At 36.0% G+C, this 23,914-nt stretch overlaps 1 protein-coding gene and 1 pseudogene across 2 annotated transcripts in view; one reads left to right on the forward strand and one right to left on the reverse strand.

Moving 5' to 3' along the window:
- Window positions 1-23,914, forward strand: part of APAF1 (apoptotic peptidase activating factor 1) — a 63,078-nt gene that overhangs the window by 24,567 nt on the left and 14,597 nt on the right. For both annotated transcript variants that reach the window (XM_016158232.2, XM_016158233.2), the window contains exons 16-22: window positions 2,365-2,490; window positions 9,989-10,150; window positions 13,717-13,845; window positions 16,335-16,460; window positions 18,107-18,226; window positions 20,005-20,121; window positions 21,768-21,893. In XM_016158232.2, the coding sequence (XP_016013718.2) occupies window positions 2,365-2,490; window positions 9,989-10,150; window positions 13,717-13,845; window positions 16,335-16,460; window positions 18,107-18,226; window positions 20,005-20,121; window positions 21,768-21,893 (906 nt within the window). The remainder of the gene's footprint in view (window positions 1-2,364; window positions 2,491-9,988; window positions 10,151-13,716; window positions 13,846-16,334; window positions 16,461-18,106; window positions 18,227-20,004; window positions 20,122-21,767; window positions 21,894-23,914) is intronic.
- LOC118614863 lies at window positions 11,545-11,663 on the reverse strand (annotated as a pseudogene).

The following is a 23,914-nucleotide window of genomic DNA, read 5'->3' on the forward strand; positions in this document are numbered from 1 at the left end:
GTGGAGCTTGATTCAAAAGAGAGGTTCCATTATCGCAAGGAGGAGGGGAAAAGTGCTGTTAGGAAAAAAATTAACAAACACAATCCAATAATGGAAATTCATTTCACATGTCTAATTATGTTTTATAATTATAAATTATAAAATATTTTCTTTTTCCCCCTTACGTGGCATGCTAAGGATAGCTATATTAAATTTTCTGGGATCCAGAAATATCTGCTAACTTCTTTTGGATTTTTTTTGGTTTGGTTTCTGCCCTCTCTTTCTAAATGTCACACCATTTTTGCAATGGGACATCGTATTTTTGGGCAGAGCAGATAAAACATTTCAGTTTGGAAAACCTCAGAGACTCTGTGTTTTGACATTTAAATAAGCTGTTATTAAAAAATTTAAGAAAACATGGAAATGTTTGTTGAAATTGCCCTCCTCCCCTTTTCAGGAAGCTGAATCTTTTCCTTTTTTCTTTTCTCCAAAAGAAAACTTACGTAGAAGCTCAGTGTGTAAAAAAGACAAAGCCCGTTTTTCTTGAAGTGGGAATATGGGCCTGCATTTCTACTCTCTCTTGTTCCTGCTCTTATTCCCCTGTCCCCCATGATGCCTTTCAAGCATATTTTAGAATCCCCAGGGTCCTGCAGAGCAGGACAATTTGAAAACACCAGATAGGATTAAAATAACAAAATAATATAGTAACATAAAATTATCTCACCATTATAACTCACATTCACCCAGTAAAGCTTACCCTGTTGAATAAACCCACCTTTAAAAATAAGACTGTTGCACTATTTCAGAAAAGCTTTGCCCTATTTGGGTGAACCCACCTCTAAAGAAATAAGACTTTTGTAGTTATATATGATTAACTTTGATGTTTCTTTTAACATCTTGCTGGGTGAGAAGTTTATATTTCTTTCCTCTTTTTAAATATATACAAAAATCTCTTAAGATGTGGGAAGGGGTTACTGGTTAGTCGACAATTTTAATTAAGGGCAATTTTTACTGTAAGTCCTGTCATACCATGTCTGCATTACCATGAGGGCTATTGGAATTAATTCTTGTGATTCTTGAACTGAGAGAAGCCAATGAAAATGTGTAAATCTAAAGCTGCTCCCGTGTAACTTGCCTTATCTGAAGAATTTGGTTTATCTAGGACTGGGAGCCAAAGATAGAGGGACATGAAGAACAGGACTTGCTTTGCTAACCAATCTTTTCCAAAGGATTTTTACCAGAGTTGATTATGGGGATAAATGGTTTCTTCTTCTGTATTTAATTGAGTTAGCATAAACCACCAAGGATGACTATTGCCCCTTTTATTTACATTTTTTAATGCTTTTCAAACATAAAAGGCAAAAGAATAATAATGAACCTTCTGTGCTACCCATCGTCTAGCTTCAACAATTATCAGTATTTTGCCAATCTTATTTGCTTTCCACCATCCACCATTTTTTTGGTCTAGAGCATTTTATAATAAGTCCTAGATATCATGTCGTTTAACGCAAAATACATCATATAAATTCAGCATGCATCTTTGAGGTCTTAAACATAAGTATTCTGCCATCATCACACCTAACATTAAACAATACTTTTGTAATATACCTGGTCCATTAGTCTCATTAGTCTCAAAATACATCTTTCTACCAATGGGTTTACTGGATTGAGAATCTAAACTTTAGGTGGCATTTGGTTGTTAGGTCTCTTAAGTCTCTTTTAGTCTATAAAAATTCCCCTTCCCTTATGCCTCTCTTTTTAAGCTATTGATTTGTTAGAGAAATTGAGTCATTCGTCTTGTGGAATGTCCTGCATTCTGGATTTGGTTGATTGATTCCTGATAACTTGCTCTTCTAACCCATTATATTTCCTGTCAAATATATTTATACCTATCATTGCTATCTTTGTATTTTTTGTCATTTTTTAGAGTGTTAATAGATTTTTAGCTTAGCAGACTCAAGCTTTGCATTGGGAAATCTCAGAAATGAGTAATTTTTGAGTCAGATAACCGAGCACCTAAAAGAATTTGAGAGTGATTTATTTTCCACATTACTTATTATAGAGTCGAGTAAAAGAGTAATGATTCCACACTACTCTGTTTAAATAAGCAGTAATTGTTCAGTTAGTAATTTGGTGCTCAGACCAAACGTCTAGGCGAGCCTTTGAGTCCCTTAGCAGATTCAGGTGCTACTCTAAGGGCCGCCGCCTCGTTACTCATTAATCACAAGTTCACCTTTGTGTTTGACACCTTTGTATTACTGTGAATTGAACATCTGCCTGTAACTGCAAAGGCTTAAATGCGAGGGAAGGAAGAATATTACATGATTTCTAACTTTTCCCCATTCAGTATAGTTTTTAAATTATCTTTGCATCTTTCTCAAATAGCTCTGGGATTTGAATCAAACAGAATGTCGAAATACCATGTTTGGCCACACCAATTCAGTCAATCACTGCAGATTTTCACCAGACGATAAGCTTTTGGCTAGTTGTTCAGCTGATGGAACATTAAAGGTATGCTTTTGTTCATCATTAAAATGAGTTATAATTTTATGGGCTTAGAATTGAGTTATGGAATTAGGTTTCTTATTTTCACATTTCTACAGAAAGAGCTTCTTCCTTCAACTTCCAGGGACATATTTAATACAACTGTAGTTGCTTATCATAATGATCGTTTATTAATGGTTTACTTCCAATGCTTTAAAGGTCATATAATTTGAATTCTTAATTTTTATGCATATGTTATATATTTTATGGCCTCATAAAATTTTTTTGAGATCTGTGGGATCAAATTTGTATAGGTCCTGTTTTTTTTTTTTAATCATTTATGGATCCTGCCTTTTATTTTATTACTTTCCTACCTTTTATGTTATTATTTCTTGTTTTTGAAAAGTCTTACAGAGAAAAAAACAGAGCTAGGGAAAAAAGCTTATTTCAGCCTCCTGAAATTTATAGTTCTAAAAAACTAAATTCTTCTTCCTTAAATCTATACCTTCCTTCTCAAATAAGATCCTAATCCCACATTTTCCTTGTCTCTGCCATCATTCTAACCTCTTGTTTATTGGTTCTCCTTTCTTCCTTTAATCTTAAGTCCAATCCATCTTTGACTTCCTTGTCTTTGGTCTACCTTTCCCCCTCCCATTCTGTAGTGTTTCCTGTGGTTCATGCTGTCGTCTCCTCATGTCTGATAGCAGCTTTCCAAGATGCACTCTTCACTTCTCTTTATCCCAGTGCAGAGCTGCTAGAATACCTTTCTACCTCTATTTTCATCTTGCCACTTTTAGCTGGGACACAAAAGTACCGTATTATAAATTGCGATAAACCCAGGTTCTATAGGGTTGAGTAAAATAGTAATGATTCCGCACTACTCTGTTTAGATAAGCAGTAATTGTTTAGTTACTTTGGCGCTCAGGTTCTTCACCTTCCATGATTCTGCTGCCTCTGTTCGTATCCAATTTGTTTCTTCTTGCCCTAATACATTGTTACTCTGAGCAAGTGATTTTGGGGCTTATTTCAGCTACTATTCCTATATATGTTTCATTAGTCTTGGGATTTTTTGGCCCCTGTTTCACTTGTTCGTAGTTTTTAATGACCTTTAGAACTTTATGCAAAGCCTTTTTCAGAAAAGTGATCTCTTATAATATTCATCCGTCTCGTTCTGAGTACATATAAACATGTCTTTATACCTGTATTTATGTAGAAAGAAACTGCTTGGTTTCTCTCTTGATTTTCATTTATAACTGTTTTGTACCGTTCATTTTCATTCATCTTCTATTTCTTTGGTAAGATTGGATGTAGGTTTATGACCTGCAGAGACTTTGTCATCTTCTTTTTGTAGCTCTCTGAAGTTCATAGAACACAGTGGTGTTCAGGACATGCACTCAATAAATTTTCTTGACATAAACTTTTTCCAGGGAAACACTTAAACCCTCCCAGGCACGATGTATTTGTTAGAATCTCTAGAGGAGGAGACTTGTTAATGCTACTAGTGACTCCTAAGTTACAGCAAGGCAAAGTCTCTTGATGCCGACCCTGTGGTTTCATCTTTGGTTTCTCTTTGCTGCTGACTGAGGAGAATTCATTTTTGTATAAATTACTTCAGGGCATTTAGGAATCCTTTCTGAGTAGCATTCTACTTTATAGAATTTCCTAGCTGTTGGTAGATGTTAGGAGCATTCTTATGTAGGATGGTCTGAAGGACCAAAATCAGGTACGTGGATTTTGGCCTCTATGACATATTATCTACAAGTACTAAATATCCATTCCTTCCTTTAGGATGAGTCATATCAGAGGAGGTTTTTCAAAGTACCTTTCGATGAGCTAAGGCAACCCGCTTCTGAGAGATTCTTTCAGTCCCGTGAACCTGTTATTTCTTGGTTTTACTAAGTGGATGACTTCAAAACAAGGCATTTTATATCTCAAGTCAGGTTCTTCTATCACCTTATCTCCATTGCTAATTCCAAATCCTGGGAAGATTCTATTATCTTTAGTATTACTCCATTAACATTAGGTTGCTTAGTCTTTAACAAAGTTGTGAAACCAGATCATTTATCTATTCTACAAATTTAAGTCGTGCAACTCAACTGTGCCTTCTTTGCTGCTGAATTATAGTCTGTTCACACAAAATTGATTTTTCTGTATTCACCATCAGGCCTATTCCCAGCGTTTTCTGCTGTTCTTACGCCCCAACCCTGTCGCTGCATCTTTTTCCATTCCGTAGAGGTAGCCTTACCTTATACCTATTCAGAGGGTTGACACCACCCACCAAGGGCTCCCCGCCAGGAGCCCCCTCAAACATTGCCGTAAAAAAAATCTCTACTTCTCTCTCTCTATTCGTCATCTCAGTGCCCAGAAGGTCCTCTGCGTATGCCGACTGTCCTTTTTTTCGTCCTTCTCCTGACACCTTGCTTCAATTGTTCCTTCCTTTACGTTGCATCTTTAGCTTTTGTTTTTTAGATTTATCCCCACAGCCTACAGATGTTCTTGGGCGTTCCTAAGCATTATAAAACCAGAATGAAAAACCTTTGATTCTTGTTTGATTGTGTCATCCTCTGAAACAGTCATTCTGTTTTTATCTTTTCCTTTATGACTAGACTTAAGTCCCCTACGCTCGCCTCCATTTCCTGACTACTTATTCATTACTTGAGGCTTTTTGAGCCTGGTCCCATCTTCCCTGTATTCCCTTGAAGCATAAAATCCAGTACTATTTTTAGTCTTTATTCTTTTTGTCATAAAGTCTAATGTTCTTTGGATTACTGTGAAATCTGATATTTGTATTTACCCAAACATATTTTTTTTTGTTGTGATACCAGTTGTTCAATTCCCCATTAATCACCTCTATTTCCCATTTGAAACTCTTATTTGATATCATTGTTCTCTTCTTTTTCCTCCGACCTCTCTAACTCTTTCTTTAACTTCTTTTCCTGCCCATTAAAATATGCCTGTTCTGAAGCATCTAACCTCCGTCACCTTTTTTCCTTCCCAGATCATCCATTCTCATGGCTTTAACTCTCCTCTCTCGTGTGAATGACTTTCAGATGTGTTGTCTCCAGCCCTCATTTCTCTTACGTGCCGTGTCCTGCATCCCTAACTGTCTGCTACTTCTTGTCACTTAAATAAAACTCTGTGCCTCAAACTTATTGTGCTCTAAACCGAAGTACTTATTTTTTCTTCCCAAACCTGACCCACTTTTTGTGGTTTCTATATGGTTCATGATTTTGATTAGATCATCGTTCAGGATTTATGTCATCATGACTGATCACAGTTGAGCCATATAGTATATGATGAATTTTTGTACCTTTTTCATACAACTTTTTGTTTTCTTTGGTACTAAATGTGTTGCACATATGACATTGTAGTTTTGTTTTTTCATTTCTTATTTTTTTAATGTGCGTATCACTAGTTCATCTTCAAACTATTCCTTGTTCAAATTACTTCTTGTATGTCACACTTCAGTTATTTGATACATTTTTTTTTTTCTTAGAAATAACTTTCTTGGAGGGTTCTGTCTTGCTCTATTCTGAGAGGTGATACTATATTCCCAGTGTCCAGCTACCCTTCTGGGATATCCTTTTACTATCATCCTGGGTATTCCTTTTATTTTTCTCTTGAGTTTAAACCCCTTTTTTCCTGAACTACTTGTCTTCTTTCTTGGTTTATTCTCTCAGCCTGGTGGAGAATTCCTCTATCTTCCCAAGAAAGAATCTATTGGCGGTAAATGTATAAGTCCTTGACTCTCTATAAGCTTGAGGTGTTTGAAGCCATTCTGATTCATATGTGATCTATTTTCCTGTCTTGAAGCTTTTAATATCTTTTATTTATCCCTAGTCATTTTTCTTTTTTTAAATGTTATGATAATGTGCCTCGGTGTGGGTTTGTTATCTTTTATTGTACTTGGCACTTGGTTTCTTTCAGGATGGAAACTCATATCCTTCAGTTTTGGACATTTCCTTGAAATTATTTGATTTATTCTTCTCTGTTTTCTCTTTCTGGGATGTCTTTGTGTTTCAGATAATTTTTTATTTTTTTCTCTCTCCTCTGTCTATATGTCTGATTTTCTGGAAGACTTCTTTAGCTTTATTTCTTATCCTTCTATTGAGTTTTTAATGTCTGCTATCATATTTTTCAGTACCCATTTGTATGATGAGTTCTCTTTTTAATATTATCCTATTCTTGTTTCATAGATGCAATATCTTTTATTTTTTTTGTGGGTATGAATAATGGTTTTTTTGAAGTTTTCATATTTCAGTATAGTTACTTTTTTTTTTTTTTCCTGTTCTGGTTTCTGTCTACATTTTAGAGACATGTATTAGTTGCCTAATCCTCAGATATCTGCTTATTTTTACAAGTGCAGCACCAAAAAGCTGATAGGAAATTGTGAATTTTATTGGCTGTCATTTTTGATGGTGAACTCTTGATGTTAAGAGTTGTTAGATCTTTTGTGAAGCTCTGGAGGGGTATTCAGGGAAAACCTTCAGTCTCCTACGTGGCTGGCAAGTTCTGTGAAGATGTCTAGGTGGAGCTCTCAACATTTGAAATATCTTAATTTCCCTGTTTTCAGAATGGTGACCCTGCTCTCAGCTGTATTGTGTGTAGAATAACTCTCTTTTCAGCCAAAGTAAGGGCATAGCAACCTGAATTGCATAGTCAGGGAGGATATTTCAAGGAACTTTCAATGATTCCTTGTGATTTAGCTTCACCTTTACCCGCAGGTACCAGGTGCAATGCTTCCTGAGCATTTTAGGAGTTCTGCGGTGTGACTTGGGCGGCTTCCTGGCCTTCCCCACTATCGGCTCAGGATTCCGTTTTTAGGATGCTTCTTATCACTTGTCTTTCTGCTTTCTAGCCTTTACAGTTTTGTTGCTGTTATCTTTTCCTTCGCTCTCCTCACCTTGTGAATTATGCCTAGAGGGAAAAATTCTCTTTACTATTGTCTTGGTGGGTTTGGGAAGGGTGTGGAGATGAGTGTGTGTGTTCTATCTGCATCTTTAACCTGAACTTTATTTCTTTCAGTAATGCTGTTGTCTCTATTCACCTGTGCTTGAAACATGGGAATAACCTGTCTGTTCACTCAAAATGTATTTATTGATCACTTATTGAAAACTTACTATGTGTCAGATGTTATACTAGGCATTTGGGTTTTAAATGCTAATAAAAAACAGAACAAAACAACAATTTTTGGCCTGAAGTTGTTCAGAATCCAGTTGGTAAGAAAGGTAGGTGAATAGACAAACCATAAAAATGGTAAAAGGATGTAGAAGGTGCCCTAAGAGCAGGTGAGGGCTCTGTTGGGGAGGTATTCAGGCACCTGATGTTACCCCCGGACTGTACTTGTCCTTTCTTCTGATTGCCTTTGCTTTCCCATTTTGTACTTTAGCTTATGCTGGCCCTTTAGGCCCTAGAGTGTTCCTCCTGTCTTTCTGGTGTTGAAATTCTGTTCTTCTTAAGGTGATGTAAAAGCAAGCTGATCTTTAGGGAGGAGAGCGAGGTGACCACCTCTGCAAAGTGTTCCCTCACGCCCATAGCTTGGGTATAGCATTCCCACTGTGCTGTATCTTTACCTCTCAAATGACACATCTGACATATCTTGTGTTAGAGTCATTTATGAGCTTGTCTTACCTCCTTTACTGGCCTGCAGACTCCTCGAGAGTAGTATCTATATCTGATTTATTTATATAATCTCAAAGCGACTAGCAGAGTGGTTAGTAAATGTGTTCAGGGTGATAAACCTTTGCTGTGTCCCTTCAAATGAAATAAGACTTCTCCACTCCAAACTCAAAAGAAAAAAAAAAATTTAAGTTTTCGGGGACAGGACTTTGATTTCATGTGTGAGTATCAAAATGTGATTGTAGAGCACACAGCACTAGCAGCAGGGGACAGACATTACTGCACTCTTGGTGAGAACTGCCGTGTTGTGGCAGCTTTCCCAGTGCTATTAAGCCAGTATTGTTGGCTGGTTTGCACTGATATAGTGCCATGTAGTAAGCAGAGGTCCTGCAAAATGATGTTGGATAACAGCATTTCAAGGTCAAAGTCTTCTAAAGCTTTTACTTTCTGAGAGGATGAAGAACTGTGAAATTATTTCCTGTCCCAAATGACTCGGTAATCTTCTAAGCATTTCGTTAGGGTATCATGTCGATAAGCATGTATTTTTCAGGCCCTGATGATAAACTGTTTCAAAATGTGAGTTTTGTATAAAAATTGCCATTTAAATCACATAAGGGCCAGGGTGCACATGGGTCCCTAAATACAGTGCAGTGACTCGCTCAGAATTGATGGCTGGTATTTACTTGGTCCCTTGATATATGAAATTTCATCACTCCTTGGACAGGATCTAAAGTCAGGTCCACATGCAGAAGGTGTGGTTTAGACAGATGTAATAAAATTGGGTTGTGTTAGTTTTTTTTTTTTTTCTTTCTTAAATTTAGGTAGTAGTTGCTTTGTTGTTCATATTAAGAGGGAAACAGAGTGTGATTTCTTATATATTCTGGCTGATGTGACCAAAGCTTCTGGCCTTTTTGTTTAGGGTTTTGTTTCGTTTTGTTTCGTTTTTTGCCTCTAATATAAAGAAAAGCTAATTATCTTAGTACCTGATGTCTCTTTTGCTTCTTCCAATTTATCCATAGTTACTGCAAGGGGAAAGGTTTTGGTTTTGGCTGTATTTCTTAGTGTATATAATACTTTTCTAAACTCAAGAGAGACTTGAAAATGAGCCTGGCCAGAAAAATCGAGTTTTACCTTGCGCTGTGCTTTGGAAGTGGAATTAAAACTTAAGAAACAGCTTTGTTTTTTGTTCTTTGTTCTTGGCCAACCCTTGATCTGCGCGTGGCAGTCATTATCACTCTGTGAAGATGGGAGTAAAGATGGATCTTCTCGAAGGCCTTGGTCTTTTGTGCTGCTCACATGGCTCTGCTAAGCGAGTGGTTTGTTATTAGTATCCCATTCCTCAGGATCCCGTTGTTTTAGAGCCCAGTCTGGCCCCACCAAACACATAAGGTCTCTTCTTTCCATTCAGCCTATTCTTTGTCTTCTGTTTTCAGGGACTTCCTTATGTTTCTGGATGCTCTGCTAGGTTATAACTCACCCTGGACTGGGTCCTGTGCTGTGTCCATGCTGTGCACATAGTAGACGTGAAGTGCACTTCATGACTAGCACAGCAGAGGGCAGCAGTGGCAAGTGTGAGTCTCCATCTCGCCCTTCTTCCACGCGCATCCTTACTGTCGACACCTAATCTTTAGCCTCCACAGAATGCACGGCTCCTCTAACATTTCATTTAGTTTTGCACTCTGCATTTCAGGCAGTGCTTCTAATTTTTTTTTTCTTTTTGGGAATGTGCTGAAACTAGAGTACTTAGTTTAAAAGAATTATAAAAAGTTATGCATGAATAAAAAAAAAATCCATTAGGTAAAGTGAATAATTTGTGAGATTTTTAATCCTGATGAAATTCTAGAGGTGTGATTTAAATTTAAAACAAACTTAATTTTTTTTTTTTTTTTTTTTTGGTAATTTGAAGTTCTGGGATGTGAAATCAGCAAATGAGAGGAAAAGCATTAAAGTGAAGCAGTTCTTCCTAAGTTCAGAGGAGCCTCAAGAGGAAATGGAGGTGATGGTGAAATGTTGTTCATGGTCTTCTGATGGTTCTAGGATAATGGTGGCAGCAAAAAATAAAATCTTCGTAAGTATTCGTATTTTAAGAAGCCAAATTTAACGAAAAATTAAAACTTACGTTGATTTTTCGCATTTTACATTGTTCATTGATATAAAGTGGAGCTATGTGATTGGGGGCAGTCTCCCTAACCTCTCATGGTTCTCAGAACTGTGCTCTAGGGAATGTCCACAGGCCTTTTGAGAAGAGGGCTCCTTAGTCCTACTGGTTTGGGGGATGCTATGCACTGATTGCTCCCCCCTTAGAGGTCCTCAGGAAGTCCTATGTACAGAGACAGTTAGTATTGTTTAATCCAGTGTTTCTCAGATTCATTAAGAACATGAAATAGTTTCTGTATCACTTTTTTTGTCGTTTTACAATTTTGAATACTTTGATTTAGGTGATTTTCAAAGTGCTTTCTTACTCCTAAAATTTTATGATTTGGTGGCTGTGAAAGAGAGATACTCATCAATGACTGAGGACGATTGTGAGATTTCGCTGAAGTAAATAAAGAAGATATGCCAGAAAAGTAAATAACAAGGAAATGCCTTCCTCCTTTTTCAAATCTAATAATAACTTACAATGTAGTGTTGAGAGTGCCCTCACGTATAATTTTTGACATAAATATTCAAGGGACATATATAAATATCCAAGGGACATAGCAGATTTCAATAGCCCTGTGATACTAATGAGGAAGCTGAGGTTCAGAGCAGCCAGATAATTTGTCAAAAGTTACATCGTGATTCAGAGAGCCACGTTTTCTGATTTATGGCTCAGTGACGTTCCATTCTAATAGTAATTTTAAGAGACTTGAATAACAGCATTAAATTTTATTTTTAGATTTATTGAGGTATAATTGACAAAATTATAAGATATTTAACCTGTGTAACATGATGATCTGTATGCATTATGAAAGGATTCCTTTCTATTGAGTTAGTTAATATATCTGTTACCTCATATATTTATTTACCTTTTTTTGGTGAAAACATTTAAGGTCTACTCTTAGCAAATTTCAGTTATACAATACAGTGTTCTTAACTATAGTCACCTTGTTATACATTAGATTTTCAAACTGTATTCATCTTATAAAGTGTATATACTTTTACCAATCTCTTTGTGTTCCTCCCAACCCAAATATTACATTTTATTATTTTTTAAATATTTCTTTATTTCCTTTTAAAATTTATTTTAAATTTTTATTATGGTAACATTGGTTAACGAAATCTAGTAACTTTCAAGTGTACAATTTAACAGTAATGCATATATATATATTGCATTATGTATTCACCGCCCATGGTTAGATTTCTTTCCATCACCACATACCAAATATTACATTTTATTTTATTTTAGGGGAAGTAACCCTTGGTCGACCTTACAGATTCAAGGACCTTGTCAGCTTACAATCCCTTATTTTTTATTTTTTACATGTACAGCTCATGGTCTTCCTAGGTGGTCTCCCATCCAAGTACTAACCAGGCCCAACCCTGCTTAGCTTCTGAGATCAGACTGGATCTGGCTTGTTCATGGTGGTATGGCCATAGACCCAAATTTTACGTTTTAAGGAACACAGTTGAAACATACCATATAGCAATATAAAAATTCACTGAGGGGGTGTCTATGTTATTGTTATTGATCTAGTAGCTGTGACCCTTAGATCTTGGTCGCTTATAGGTTTATACCCCTTTAGCAGGAAACTAAAGAAAAATATCTCGTTTTTGTCTTTAAGTTTGTGAAAGACTGCAGGAACATAAAAGGAACCACTACATTTACAAGATTTGAAAATTAAAAAATTTTTTTGTTGTAAAATATGTATGTAAACTTTGCCATTCTAGTTATTTTTAAATAAACAATTTGGTGCCGTTAATTGCATTCACAATGTACAACTATCGCCACTATTTCTTAAACTTTTTCATCACCTCAGACAGAAACTCTGTAACCAGGAATTAAAACTCCCCATTCCCTATCTCCTGAACTCCTGGTAACCTTTGGTCTATGAATTTGCCTGTTCTAGTATTTCGTGTAAGTGGAATCATAAAATATTGGATCTTTTACGTCTGGCTCATTTCACTTACCATGCTATTATTCATATTGTACCATATATCAGAACTTTATTCTTTTTTATGGCTACATAATATTTCATCTGCTGATGGACAGTTGGGATGTTTTCACCTTTTGGTTATTGTAAGTAATGCTGCAAGGGACATTGGTTTTCAAGTGTCTGTTTGAGCCCTTTTCCTTCTTTTGTGTATACACGTAGGAGTTGAATTGCTGGGTCATATAGAAATTCTATATGGAGCTTTTCGAGGAACCACCACATTTTTTTCATAGCATCTGCACCATTTTATATTCTCACTAGCAGTGTACAAGAGTTCTGATTTCTCCACATCCTTGTCAACACTTGTTATTTTTCATTATTTTATTATAACCATTCTATTAAGTAAAGTGGCATCTCATTGTGGTTTGATTTGCATTTCCCTAATGAATTTGAACATTTTACAAGATGTTCTAGTGAGAAAGGAAAATAATATTATATTGCATGAAATGCCTCTTATTTTAATAATCTGGACCAGCTCCTTATTTTATCTGCTAAATACAGCTACTGATGATCACTCTTAACTACATGTAGATCCCAATTTCTTACTCTTGGGTCTCTCCATTGCCTCTTATTTTCAACTCTTTGTTAGCTCACTCCTATTGTTAAGTCCTTTTGCCGTCCAATAATTGGGGCAGCTGCGTATTCCGTATTTGCCAAGTTTGTTCTATCACCATCAGCTGCTAATTCTTAAGAATGACCTGTCCTGGGAAGCGCTGTAAGTGTGATTTCCTGTGCTTTGTTGTTGGACCCTGATGCTGTGCTGCTTACCATCTGCGTGCTCGCAGATCTCTGCGTTCACAGAACATGTTCATGGCTCCCGCTGGACGCTTTTTTCCCCCTTCCTTCAGACCGCCTTGGTCATAAATTGCTGTACCATATATGGGTGTAAAGGCTGTTATTATTTGGCAAAAACTTTTTGAAGAGTTTATTCAGCATTTAAAAATCTTTCAAAAATTGAAGAAGATTGAATTATTCAAAAATAGCTCCTTTTTTTTTGTTGTTCAAAAATGAGAAAACGATTGATCATAATGGAGTAATTTGGTAGTTCTGAAGAGAACTAGAAATGATTGCGCTAATTTCATTTTAGCAAGCCTCCGCTCTATGTTATTTTGATCATCTTCATTTGTGAGTATCCATTTTCTCTTTTGAGTAAACAAGCATTAGGGAGAACTGCTCTGTATGTTAATTTGGCTAGTCTATTCATTCACAAAGGTTTTATGTCTCTCTAGGCCAGCCTGAGAGATCATCTGTGATAAATTTTCTTATATAAGAATCATGTTTCAAGATGAGTACTATTTTGAAAGTATATGTGTATGGTTTTGTATCTTATTTATGACTGTCATTTGTGCTGATTATTAGTAATTATATTATTTTTTCAGGATTTATACTTTATATTTGAAATAGGATATTCTTTTAAAAATAAATTTATATTTAGTTTGGGTATAGCTTATTTAAAAATAATTTATACTTTCATAGCTATCTCTCTCTTTTATGTTGACAGCTTTTTGACGTTCATACCAGTGGTCTCTTGGCAGAAATCCATACAGGCCATCACAGCACCATCCAGTACTGTGACTTCTCCCCGCAAAATCATTTGGCAGTGGTGGCTTTGTCTCAGTATTGTGTAGAGGTGAGTAGTTGAATTTACTCTGTGAAGTCTGAGTATCTAGAGGTACAAGGATGACAAAGGATGGACTGCTTCAACCATTAACTGCTGAGGATGTTTGCTTGAGAAATTATAGAATATTTTCTTTATAGCATAATGACCTATAGCTATAGGGTATTAAACGATATAGCCAGCTTTATTACATTCGCAGTGATTAAAGACTCAATTTGATAGTATGACAAATCATACTGGGAATGACAATACCATTCACCAAGTATTTGTTAAACAGCTAATTTGTGCCAAGTTCTGGGGAGACAGTGGAATGACCACTGGTTTCCTAAGCAGAAACATGGCATCTCTTAAACAATATTGATATAGACTCTTCTGTAAAAGAAATGATGAGAGATGAGTCCAATTCAGATTTTGTAGATCATTGAGAAGATGGTAGGTAGTTAAATTTAGAACCTGGGATGTTCATTCCTAAGCAATAATGCATAAAATGGATCCTATAAATTACTTGTATATATTTATAATTTTGCACTTATCTGGTAGATTTTATATTTAGAATCCATACCTAATAGTCCCTGGGAGAATCTTACTCTTTAATTGCTATATTAAAATTTTCCAAAAGCAATGAATTTCCTGATTCTTTTCCTCCAAAGATGGATTAGTTTTTCCAAGCTTAGTTAATACTCATTCCTTGAGTGGGTCTCACTACAAGGTAAATTGAAGCCCCTTGTAATTATAACCCAAGAAGATGGGGATGGGCCATCATCTGGAGAATAGGGAAAATCACTTGGTTCACAGGCTCTCTTCAAAGGAAGCTTGCTTATTTCGGCAATTTTTAGTGAGTTCGCCAACTTTGCCCCTTCCTGTGAAGGTGCTGGGGGAGAGTTGTTGAGCTATATTCGTCTCTTCAGCAAGGAGATACAGGTAAAATGAAAGTGGGAGGATGCGTTCTGTGAGCTTTTAATTCTAAGTACAGCAGCGCAGCTAACACTGAAGAACGTCCATGCCGAGAATCCTTCCATTGGAAGCAGAGGCAGTGAGTGTGAACGAGCTCCAGTCCTGTGTGAAACCGTGGGAAGAAGTAGGATGCTGTGGGTGTTGTTCCCTTTGGCAGAGGCCTTGGGTTGACAGATTCAGATCTCTAGGAGATCTCGCACCTTACCTGTAGATCCTCAAGATAGGTATGGTTGGCAATTTCCCCACCCTGGGTTTTCTCAGGATTTTTAGGTGGTGTGGAGGAACAACCCCTCTTTCTGCCTTTCCTGTTACTCCCAAAATCTTTGCCCTATTCTCAGAAAGCTCCGGGAAACGTCGTCATCCCTTTTGAATATAAGAGCTTAGTTTTGGAGGCTCAGAGTGACAAAGAAATGATGGGAAAGAACCGGAAGGGAAGAGAGGGAAGGATTTCGAGGGAGATTTTTCAGTCGTGGAACCACTTTCATCTCCGTACTTTAGCTCTTTATGTTCCAGCTTGGACTCTAGAGATAAGGCAGTGAAGATTTCATGTAATTAATTTGTAACCATAAAGCTCACTGATTGAAGACCACTGAGCATGTGATGAAGTACTCGTTTTGCCACTGCTAGTTCTGAAATCATAAAGTAGGTCTGTAATTCAGAGTGTAATGAGAGGAACTCGGGCACATATGGTACTTCATTAGACTAGAGTATATTTGAGTAATTTACAGCAGAACTCAGGACAAAATACAGCCAGGCTGGTGGCAGACACTGGCAATTTGTAATAAGCATGAAAAGCGGGAGAAATGTGTACGTGTACAATTAGTACATTCATTTAGTGTAGGGTTTTGCAATCAGTTAAACTGAGGATTCAATGACAGTGAAAAATAGTCTGAATATGGAATCTTCTTCCATTCGTCTATTTTTAGATTGATTTTTAAAAAATACGTAAAACGTTTGCATGATTCCAAATGAAAGCTTTATAATAAGTTACATTCAGAGGAGTCTTGCTTTTGTCTCTATTCTTCCCACCCCTCTCCATAGGTAACCATTTCGTTTTTTTGTCAAACATTCCAATGTTTCTTTTTGCATAATAAGCAGATTTGATATGTATTATTTTTCTCCACATTTGTATCCAACTATATATTTATATATTTGTTTCTCATCTTTTATATAAGATAGTGTTTGTGCACATATGCGCACACGTATATATACACACACACATATATAGTATAATACATATATGTATATATATACACACACACATATACTCTGCTGAAATATATATATACTCTTGCTTTTTTTCTGTAAACAATATATCTCAGAGACTAGTCATTATCAGGGTGGTTTTCTCATTCCTTTTTATGGCCTCATAGTATTCCATTATGTGATAAATGTAGTTTATTACGTTGGTCCTATTGATAGTCATTTGAGTTCTTTCCAGTTGTTTTGCTATTAAAAATAAAGATTTGACGAATAATCTGCACAAGTCATTTTGCATATATTTAAAATACTTTCGTGATCTCCTGTATGTTGTGTTTGTTCTGTAGTTGTGGAATATGGACTCATGTTTAAAAGTTGCTGATTGCCGAGGACATTTAAGTTGGGTTCATTGTGCGATGTTTTCTCCTGATGGAACATCTTTTTTGACATCTTCTGATGACCAGACAATCAGGGTGAGAAATATTAAGGTTTTCATTTTAAACATTTACTAATCGTAAGTTAAACCCCTACAAACTAAGAAATTGATGGGTATTATTGCAGAAAGTAAAACAAAAATTACTAGATTCATCTTTATCTTTGAAAAGTGGTGTTAAATGTACTATACCAGTCTAATTCATTCAGTATACATTCATTGAGTATTACTATGGGCCAGGTGCTAGAGAAGTCCAATGAATAAACTGTATTTTGATCAATTTAAATATATTACATTTGATTCCTCAGAATAATTTTTGACTCTTTCCTCTACCTTGAATTCCCACATCTAGCTACTTGCCAATTCTAGTGGATTCTACCTTTCCATTTTTCTATTTTTTATTTCTGCTTTTCCATTTCAAGTTTAGGTACTCATTACCTGTTGCCTTTCTTGTATTAGTTTCTGCCACCAGTCTTTTCTTTCTTGGTTTTTTATATGTTGCTTCCAAGATATTTTCCTCGTGAACATACAGTCATGTCATTTTGCTCAAAAACAGAAAGAGTCTTCCTTGCCTACCAGGTAAATAATGTACTCCTAAGTCTACCATCAAACATCTCCACAGTATGGCCTCGTTCTGCTGCAGTCTGTTTTCTAGTTTATTTATACAGATAACCTACGCTAGACTGCTCACATTTTCCCAAACACCCTGTAGTTCCCTGCCTCTGTACTTTTGCTTATGTGGTTTCTTATGTTTGGAATTACCTGCTTCCTTGTATCCCTCCTTGTTGATAATAATCTTGCCAGCTCCCTAAGCCTTCAGAGAAGCCTTTCCCAGTATTCCATTTGGAGGAATGTCTCTCCTTTAATGTCATTTAACTCTATGTCATTTTCTTATGTTACTTATCAAATTCTGTCTGGATTTAAGTATGGATTTGACTTATTCCTCACCTCCAATGCTCTAGTGCTCCTCCAGCTTGTTTACACATTTTAAATTACAAACTCATTGAGGCCAGGGACCCTGGTTTGCCCCTGTAGCATCTAATAGTGTTTTGTATGAATCGTAGCTAAAATTTACTTAGTATTTACTGTATGCGTGACATTGTGCAAAGTGCCGTATATGTATTAATTTGCAAATTCTCACAACAGTCCTTTTTGTAGCTGAGTAGACAGACACAAAAAGGTTAAGTCGGTGTTACATGAAGTGGCAGTCTCAGTGAGCTTGATCCAGAATGTAAATCAATGCTCTGCATCTGTCATCAAGAAAGTCCTGCTAAGAATAACCAGCTTTATCACTAAGTATACCTTCAGTGTGTATAGTGATACAATTGATTTACATTCTGGTATCGGCTCCTTATCTTGGTATTAGTTTGAGAACCAGTAGGAGGTCCTTAATTTTGAGTGGCACCCGAGTTAAGTAATCTTATAATGTTACAACATTAGATAGGACTAAAATTCATACTAAGGCATTTTGGCTCTAGCGCTCATTACTTTTAATACTACTTCTTATTATAGCATGTAATAAATAAATATTTAATGTTGAATTATCTAATAATTGAAAAATTTCTAGCATCATAGGCATTTTGAATGTGAAGCATGGTTTGTTTCTTGCTTTAAGACTAGGATTTGTCTTTATAATATTTCAGAAGATACAGTAATCTTATTTTAGTTTTTTAATCTCTTAATCAGCTCTGGGAGACAAAGAAAGTATGTGAGAACTCTGCTATAGTATTAAAGCAAGAAATAGATGTTGCGTTTCAAGAAAACGAAGTGATGGTTCTTGCAGTTGACAATATCAGACGTCTGCAAGTAAGTACTTTTAGAAAACAATTGGAAAAATTGTTTTGAACGAACTCACCAATTCAGTTTTTCTTGTTCATTTTTGGACTTGAGATCAAGCATAATTGTAGAGTATTTAGCAGATAGATGCTCAGTAGGTATTAGTTGAATAAATATATGGGTCTTGAGCTGAGGCTCAGCTGTGTTAGTATTTAGAAGCAAAAAAGTGATACCTTCCCTTATTCCTCTTCTGTTAGTATCTGTGAGCACATTCCTTGATTTGCATGGAGTCTGGGATATCATGAGGACAAACTTGAACTTGTCCACAATAGTGATTTAGACATGTGTGCTGGAGTGTGCAAGGGGGATGGGCAAAGCAATGGAAGCTTTATTGCAGGGAAAAGATAACAGAGTCTTTGAAAGACAAAAATCACCTGAAGTGAGAAGGAGTCTAACCATTAGAACTGAATTGGAAGAAGCTGGGCTTTATGTACTGAAAAACACCTGTTCATTCATTCATTTGCACACACATTTGTTCAAGAAATATTTCTTGAATGCTTCTTGTTTTCCCTGAGAAGGAAAGGGTTATGAGGTAAAACTAAAAGGACTGTATTGTTCAGGGATCCAAACGGTTGTACTCTATCTAGACTGCTCTCCCCCTTGCCCTTCAGGTTTTCTTTTCAAGTCTCATGCTTGTATTTTCTTTATTAAATCTATGCAACTTTTAACAGTTGTCATAACTGTGAGACTAGAAAAGAAGTCAACTGACTGTAAAAGTATCATTTTTTGTCAACAATTGTGGGAGAGTTTAAAGGATAGTTAAATTGACACATAATAATTTAATTTACATGAACAAAACATTTTTTAGTCCCCACTTTAAAAAAATATAGAAATTGAATTTTGAGAGAAGATGGTTAGCTTTCAGTAGTTCAGTCTTTAATTCGAATGTCTAGTAGATCAGAACATTCTGGGTAAAATATTGTAGAGAAAAAGCTACCTTGATTGACTGTATAATCTCATACTCAAAGATTACTGCTTATTTCATAGTGAAAAAAATTCAAGACTTTTAGGTTGTTATACTTAGAGAAGGATATCTGACAATTGACTCAAGCTCGAGAAATGTTTTCTCAGGTCACGTGTTTTAGTTGAGTGATAAGGCATCATTATTAGCAGGATATACAAAAATAATTATTAGCATTGGTACATATTATGAAATTGGGTAATCGCAGTTTAAGCATTTCAGGTCCAGCCACCCAAATTATGCTCATGGGTTCTTCTCCAGTGCCCCCTCCTCCTAAAAGAAAAGGGAATCTTGATTTATACTGTTTTGTGAGTGATTTGGAGGCTATAAAACCCATTTGAATTTGAATTTGTATTTTCATGCGATGTCTGTCTCAGCCTCATTTCACCAACCCCCTTGAATAATACCAGGAAAGTGCATTTTTGCAAACGATAGCCCTATTAAAGTGGGCTTTGTGAAGAAATGGAAAGTGGGGTGTGGAGCTGGCTGTGGGATTACAAATCAGACAGATGTGTCTCAGGTGGTGGGCACAGCAGCTGCTTGTTAAACCTTTTAAAGCTCGTTTTATTTTATGAAAATGTATTTGAACCACAAATGTGAAATGAAATAAAAGCATGAAGTGCTAAATGTAGCTGCAGAGACTAGGGTAGGGATTTGTCATTCCCCTGGGAGCTCTTGTTGGTTATTTTCTGTGTTTTATTATTATTTTCTCGATTCAAGTCTATGTTCTAAAGAACAAAAACTGCTCTTACAGCCTAATACCTGATTGCGCCTTATTTTTCATTAGCTCATTAATGGAAAAACAGGTCAGATTGATTATCTGGCTGAAGCTCAAGTTAGTTGCTGCTGCTTAAGTCCACATCTGCAGTACATTGCGTTTGGAGGCAACGATGGAGCCCTTGAGGTATTCAGTTCCAGTCTTCAAGCCATTCTGTGCAGTGTAGTTATTTATGTAAAATTAATTAATTATATGCCTGGCATTATAGACTTATTTATGTACTACATACATCTTTCTATGATGTATTAATTAATCTTGTTAGATTGAAAATAATCTCACAGTCCTGTTGGTTGCATATTTTTCAGATTGTCCATTACTACTGTTTCTCATACTTTGTCTTTTTGTGTTCCTTATTCTCCACCTAGTTGTTTTGCTGTTCTGTGGCATATCGAATACTATCAGAGATTCAGTTAACAATGCAGAGTGTTTTGTTTTTTTTTTCTCTTAGAAGTTCAGCTGTTTAGGAGTGTAGGTTTTCATTTTCGTATTGATAAAGTTCATTGGGAACATCAGCGGAGGGTCACCTTAAGTTTCTTATTTCACCAACCATCACTGTTCTACTTTTGGTATTAGGAATGTACCTGTTCACCACTTGAAGTTCTTAACTTACTCGACAAGACAAAATAAATAAAAATAAAGTTAGGCTTTAAGACCTGAAAGATAGTATATTAAAATCGTTTTGGATAAAAATGATTTCATCACAAATGAAATTCATCACAAAAGCATATTTTCTCTAGTTGTATAGTATCTTATCAAAGAACATTGGCTTCCCTCACTTTTTTCTCACCCAAGCTTTTTGGAATTATTCCTTAGAGTATTAATTGAATATTGTAACATCCTGGATGTTAGGTGTTATCACTCCTGTTTCACAGATGTCTGAACTCCTAGTCTCCACCACTTTCATAAAATCAGTAAGTGGCAGAGCTAGGTAGGATTCAAACCCATGTCTCTAAGTCTGTGCTCAGCTATGAAATGCCAACCTGCCCTCTTCCCATAGGAGCTGGGAGATTGTCCACTGCTCATTCAGGAAGGCTTTCATTCACATAATTCTCCTTTGCTTTCTAAGAGACTTTTTTTCAGACATGCAGGTTAGGTTTGAATTTCTGCAGTCTCCTATCTGTATATTCCTTAGGCATCCCTGAATACATTTCAGTTTGGGCAAGGGAACCATATTTTCTTTTTGGGGGGGTATGAGTTCATTTGAAAACTTTTTTGATATCATTTTTTTTTTTTTTTTTTGAGTTTTGTTACTACTTTCTTAACCTCTGCATCTGGCATATTAATCTTTCGCCTTTTCGAGTCTTCTCAGTGCACTGCCTCCTAGCCTACTCACGTCCTCTTCTCCTTTACCTGGCTGCCTCCTCATCTTTTATCTTATCTTGTCTCTGTATTGTTCTGTAAAGAACCTGCCTTGTCTCTCATCCAGGATTTTTTTTTTTTTTTTCATTTCTCTTGTCCATCTTAAATGTTACTTTTTTTTTTTTGGAGGCTGAGCCCAGACTGACATTTGTTTGATGACTTGGGTAGTTAGTTGAGTACTCAGAAGGACCACTTGTTCCTACTGCCATGTGGTTGTTCCAGTGTATTTCATTTTAGGGTATGTGTGCACAGATGTGTGTGTGTGTATGTGTACCATTCAGTTGTGTATCTTTAAACTGAAAGCACTATGAGATGGAAATTCTGTACCCTTCTGTAGACTGATTTTAGTATAATATCTTTAAGGTATTACCGAGTTTCTTAATATTAATTTTCCATCATTTTCTACTCTGAAGATTTTAGAACTCCTAAACAGCAGAATATTCCGATCCAGGGATGGGCACAAGAACACTGTCCGGCACATCCAATTCACAGCTGATGGAAAGACTCTTATTTCAAGCGCTGATGATTCTGCAATACAGGTAAGATGGAGGATGAACTTCTAACACACATAATGCAGACTCTAGCAAAGGAACATGTCATTTATGGCTCATATCTGGTGTGCATTTTAAACAATTCTTCGTGATCATATTACTTTGGGCGTACATTCAGACTATGTACATGGGCTTAGGTGAAACTCAGTTGTGTTTCATATTTTTCTATGGATGAGGCAGGCACTTTGACTTAGAACACTCTACTGGAAGGTTGTTTATTTTGAAAATCAAGGATTCATTGGAATTCTCCCATATGCTTAAGTATTTGGATTTGTATAAATATACTTTTTGCCACATTTATGTAATTTCTCTTTATTTTTCTCAATAGCAGTAAAATCTGATTGAAGTAATTCATTCTTTCCTTTTAAGAGTAAGATGTTTATTGTAGCGATGAAAGCATGTGAAAAAAGAATAGTTTACCATTGTGAAGGATTGTAGATGATAGAGTCCTTTAAGCCTACTATATATGTTCTTTTGAAATTTACTTTATTTTTTATCAAAGTTCCAGTGCACATACTTTTAAGACTCAAATAGTAATAGGCTTGTTATGAAAAATGTTCTTCGATTTCTCATTCTCCAGAAGCACTACCTTTAGCTTTTAGATATTTCTGTTGACATTTACCTTTATGTCCCATATCACATACTTATAATGCTAATTCTTGATTTTTACTTTTGAGGATTTATCTACTGACTTCCTTGTATGAAAATTTAGCTTTTTTTCTCCTCCTACCTGTCCTACCTTCAACATATGCATGCACCCTTTTATCAATCTCTGTTATCTCAATACAATTATAACAAAATTTTGTTCAAGTCATTAGCGTCACTATTATGACTAAGTAGACTAAATGTACCATGAATGTGTATTCTGTCTTAATGCAATTTAATCCTACCTTTGATGATGTATTTGGACATTATTTTACCCTTAAACTTTGAAGACATTGACACATTTTCTTCCAAGTTCCAAAGCTTATGTCGAGAAGTCTGGAACATTCTCTCTGGAACATTCTGGTTTTCTTTGTCTACATTTCATCTTTTTATACTGTGCTCTGTTTTCTGGGACTTTTCCTCAGCTTTATTTTCCAACCTTTTTTTTATTTCTACCATTATCTATATCTATATATCTATATCTGTATCTATATCTATATCTATATAATACATTTATTTATTTATATTAATTAGTTTCAAGTATACAGTACATTGGTTAGACATTCATATAGTTTATAAAATGATCCCACTAATTGCTCCTTCTCTCCTCTGGTTTTCCACCTAGCCAATATATTAATGCTAACTGCATTCCACCATTATATTTTTAATGCCATAGAGTTCATTCTTAGTGTTTAATCCTTTTGAAGAGCATCGTGTTCTTGTTTCATAGATGAAATATCTTATCTTCTCTGAAGATGGATAGATATATAAATAATACATAAATTATACATATGTTATGTATGTATATAAATTTTTTCTCAAAATTTAATTTTTCTGGATAGTTGCTATTCCCTCCATGTTGTCTTTTTCCATTTGATTGTTTTGGCCTCTTATTTTAAAGACCTTCCTCAACTGTGGAGTGATTATTCGCTACCAGAGACAGGCACTAAAGACTGATTGAAAGCTCCGTGTGTTGACTGAGACCTTCTCTGAAAGGTGACTTGGATGGGGACCCTCAGTTGTCACCATCCCTAGGTTTTTTGTTTGGTCTTTTCAGACCTGGCTGAAGATTCTTAGAGCTGAGTGCGGGGACAAAACTAGGAGTATTTGTAGAGTCTCAGAATTTAGCGTGTAAACCTTCCCTTGATCCCCTGTTCTCACCTGTAACCCTGCACTCCATTGTACTCGTGTCCTTATCTGGAGATTCTTCATTCTGGTTTGCTTCCATTGTCTGTAGGAGCATTATTCTGCACTTTATTCTCTTTTTTCTCATAGGAGCTTTGTTTGGGATTCAATGACTATTTTTTCTCTTTTTTACACCAAGTTAGTTTCCCCTGAAATCCTCGAAGGAGTTGGGGAGGCCA

Source organism: Rousettus aegyptiacus, unplaced genomic scaffold (genome assembly GCF_014176215.1).
Source record: "Rousettus aegyptiacus isolate mRouAeg1 unplaced genomic scaffold, mRouAeg1.p scaffold_m13_p_2, whole genome shotgun sequence".
Lineage (NCBI taxonomy): Eukaryota > Metazoa > Chordata > Mammalia > Chiroptera > Pteropodidae > Rousettus > Rousettus aegyptiacus.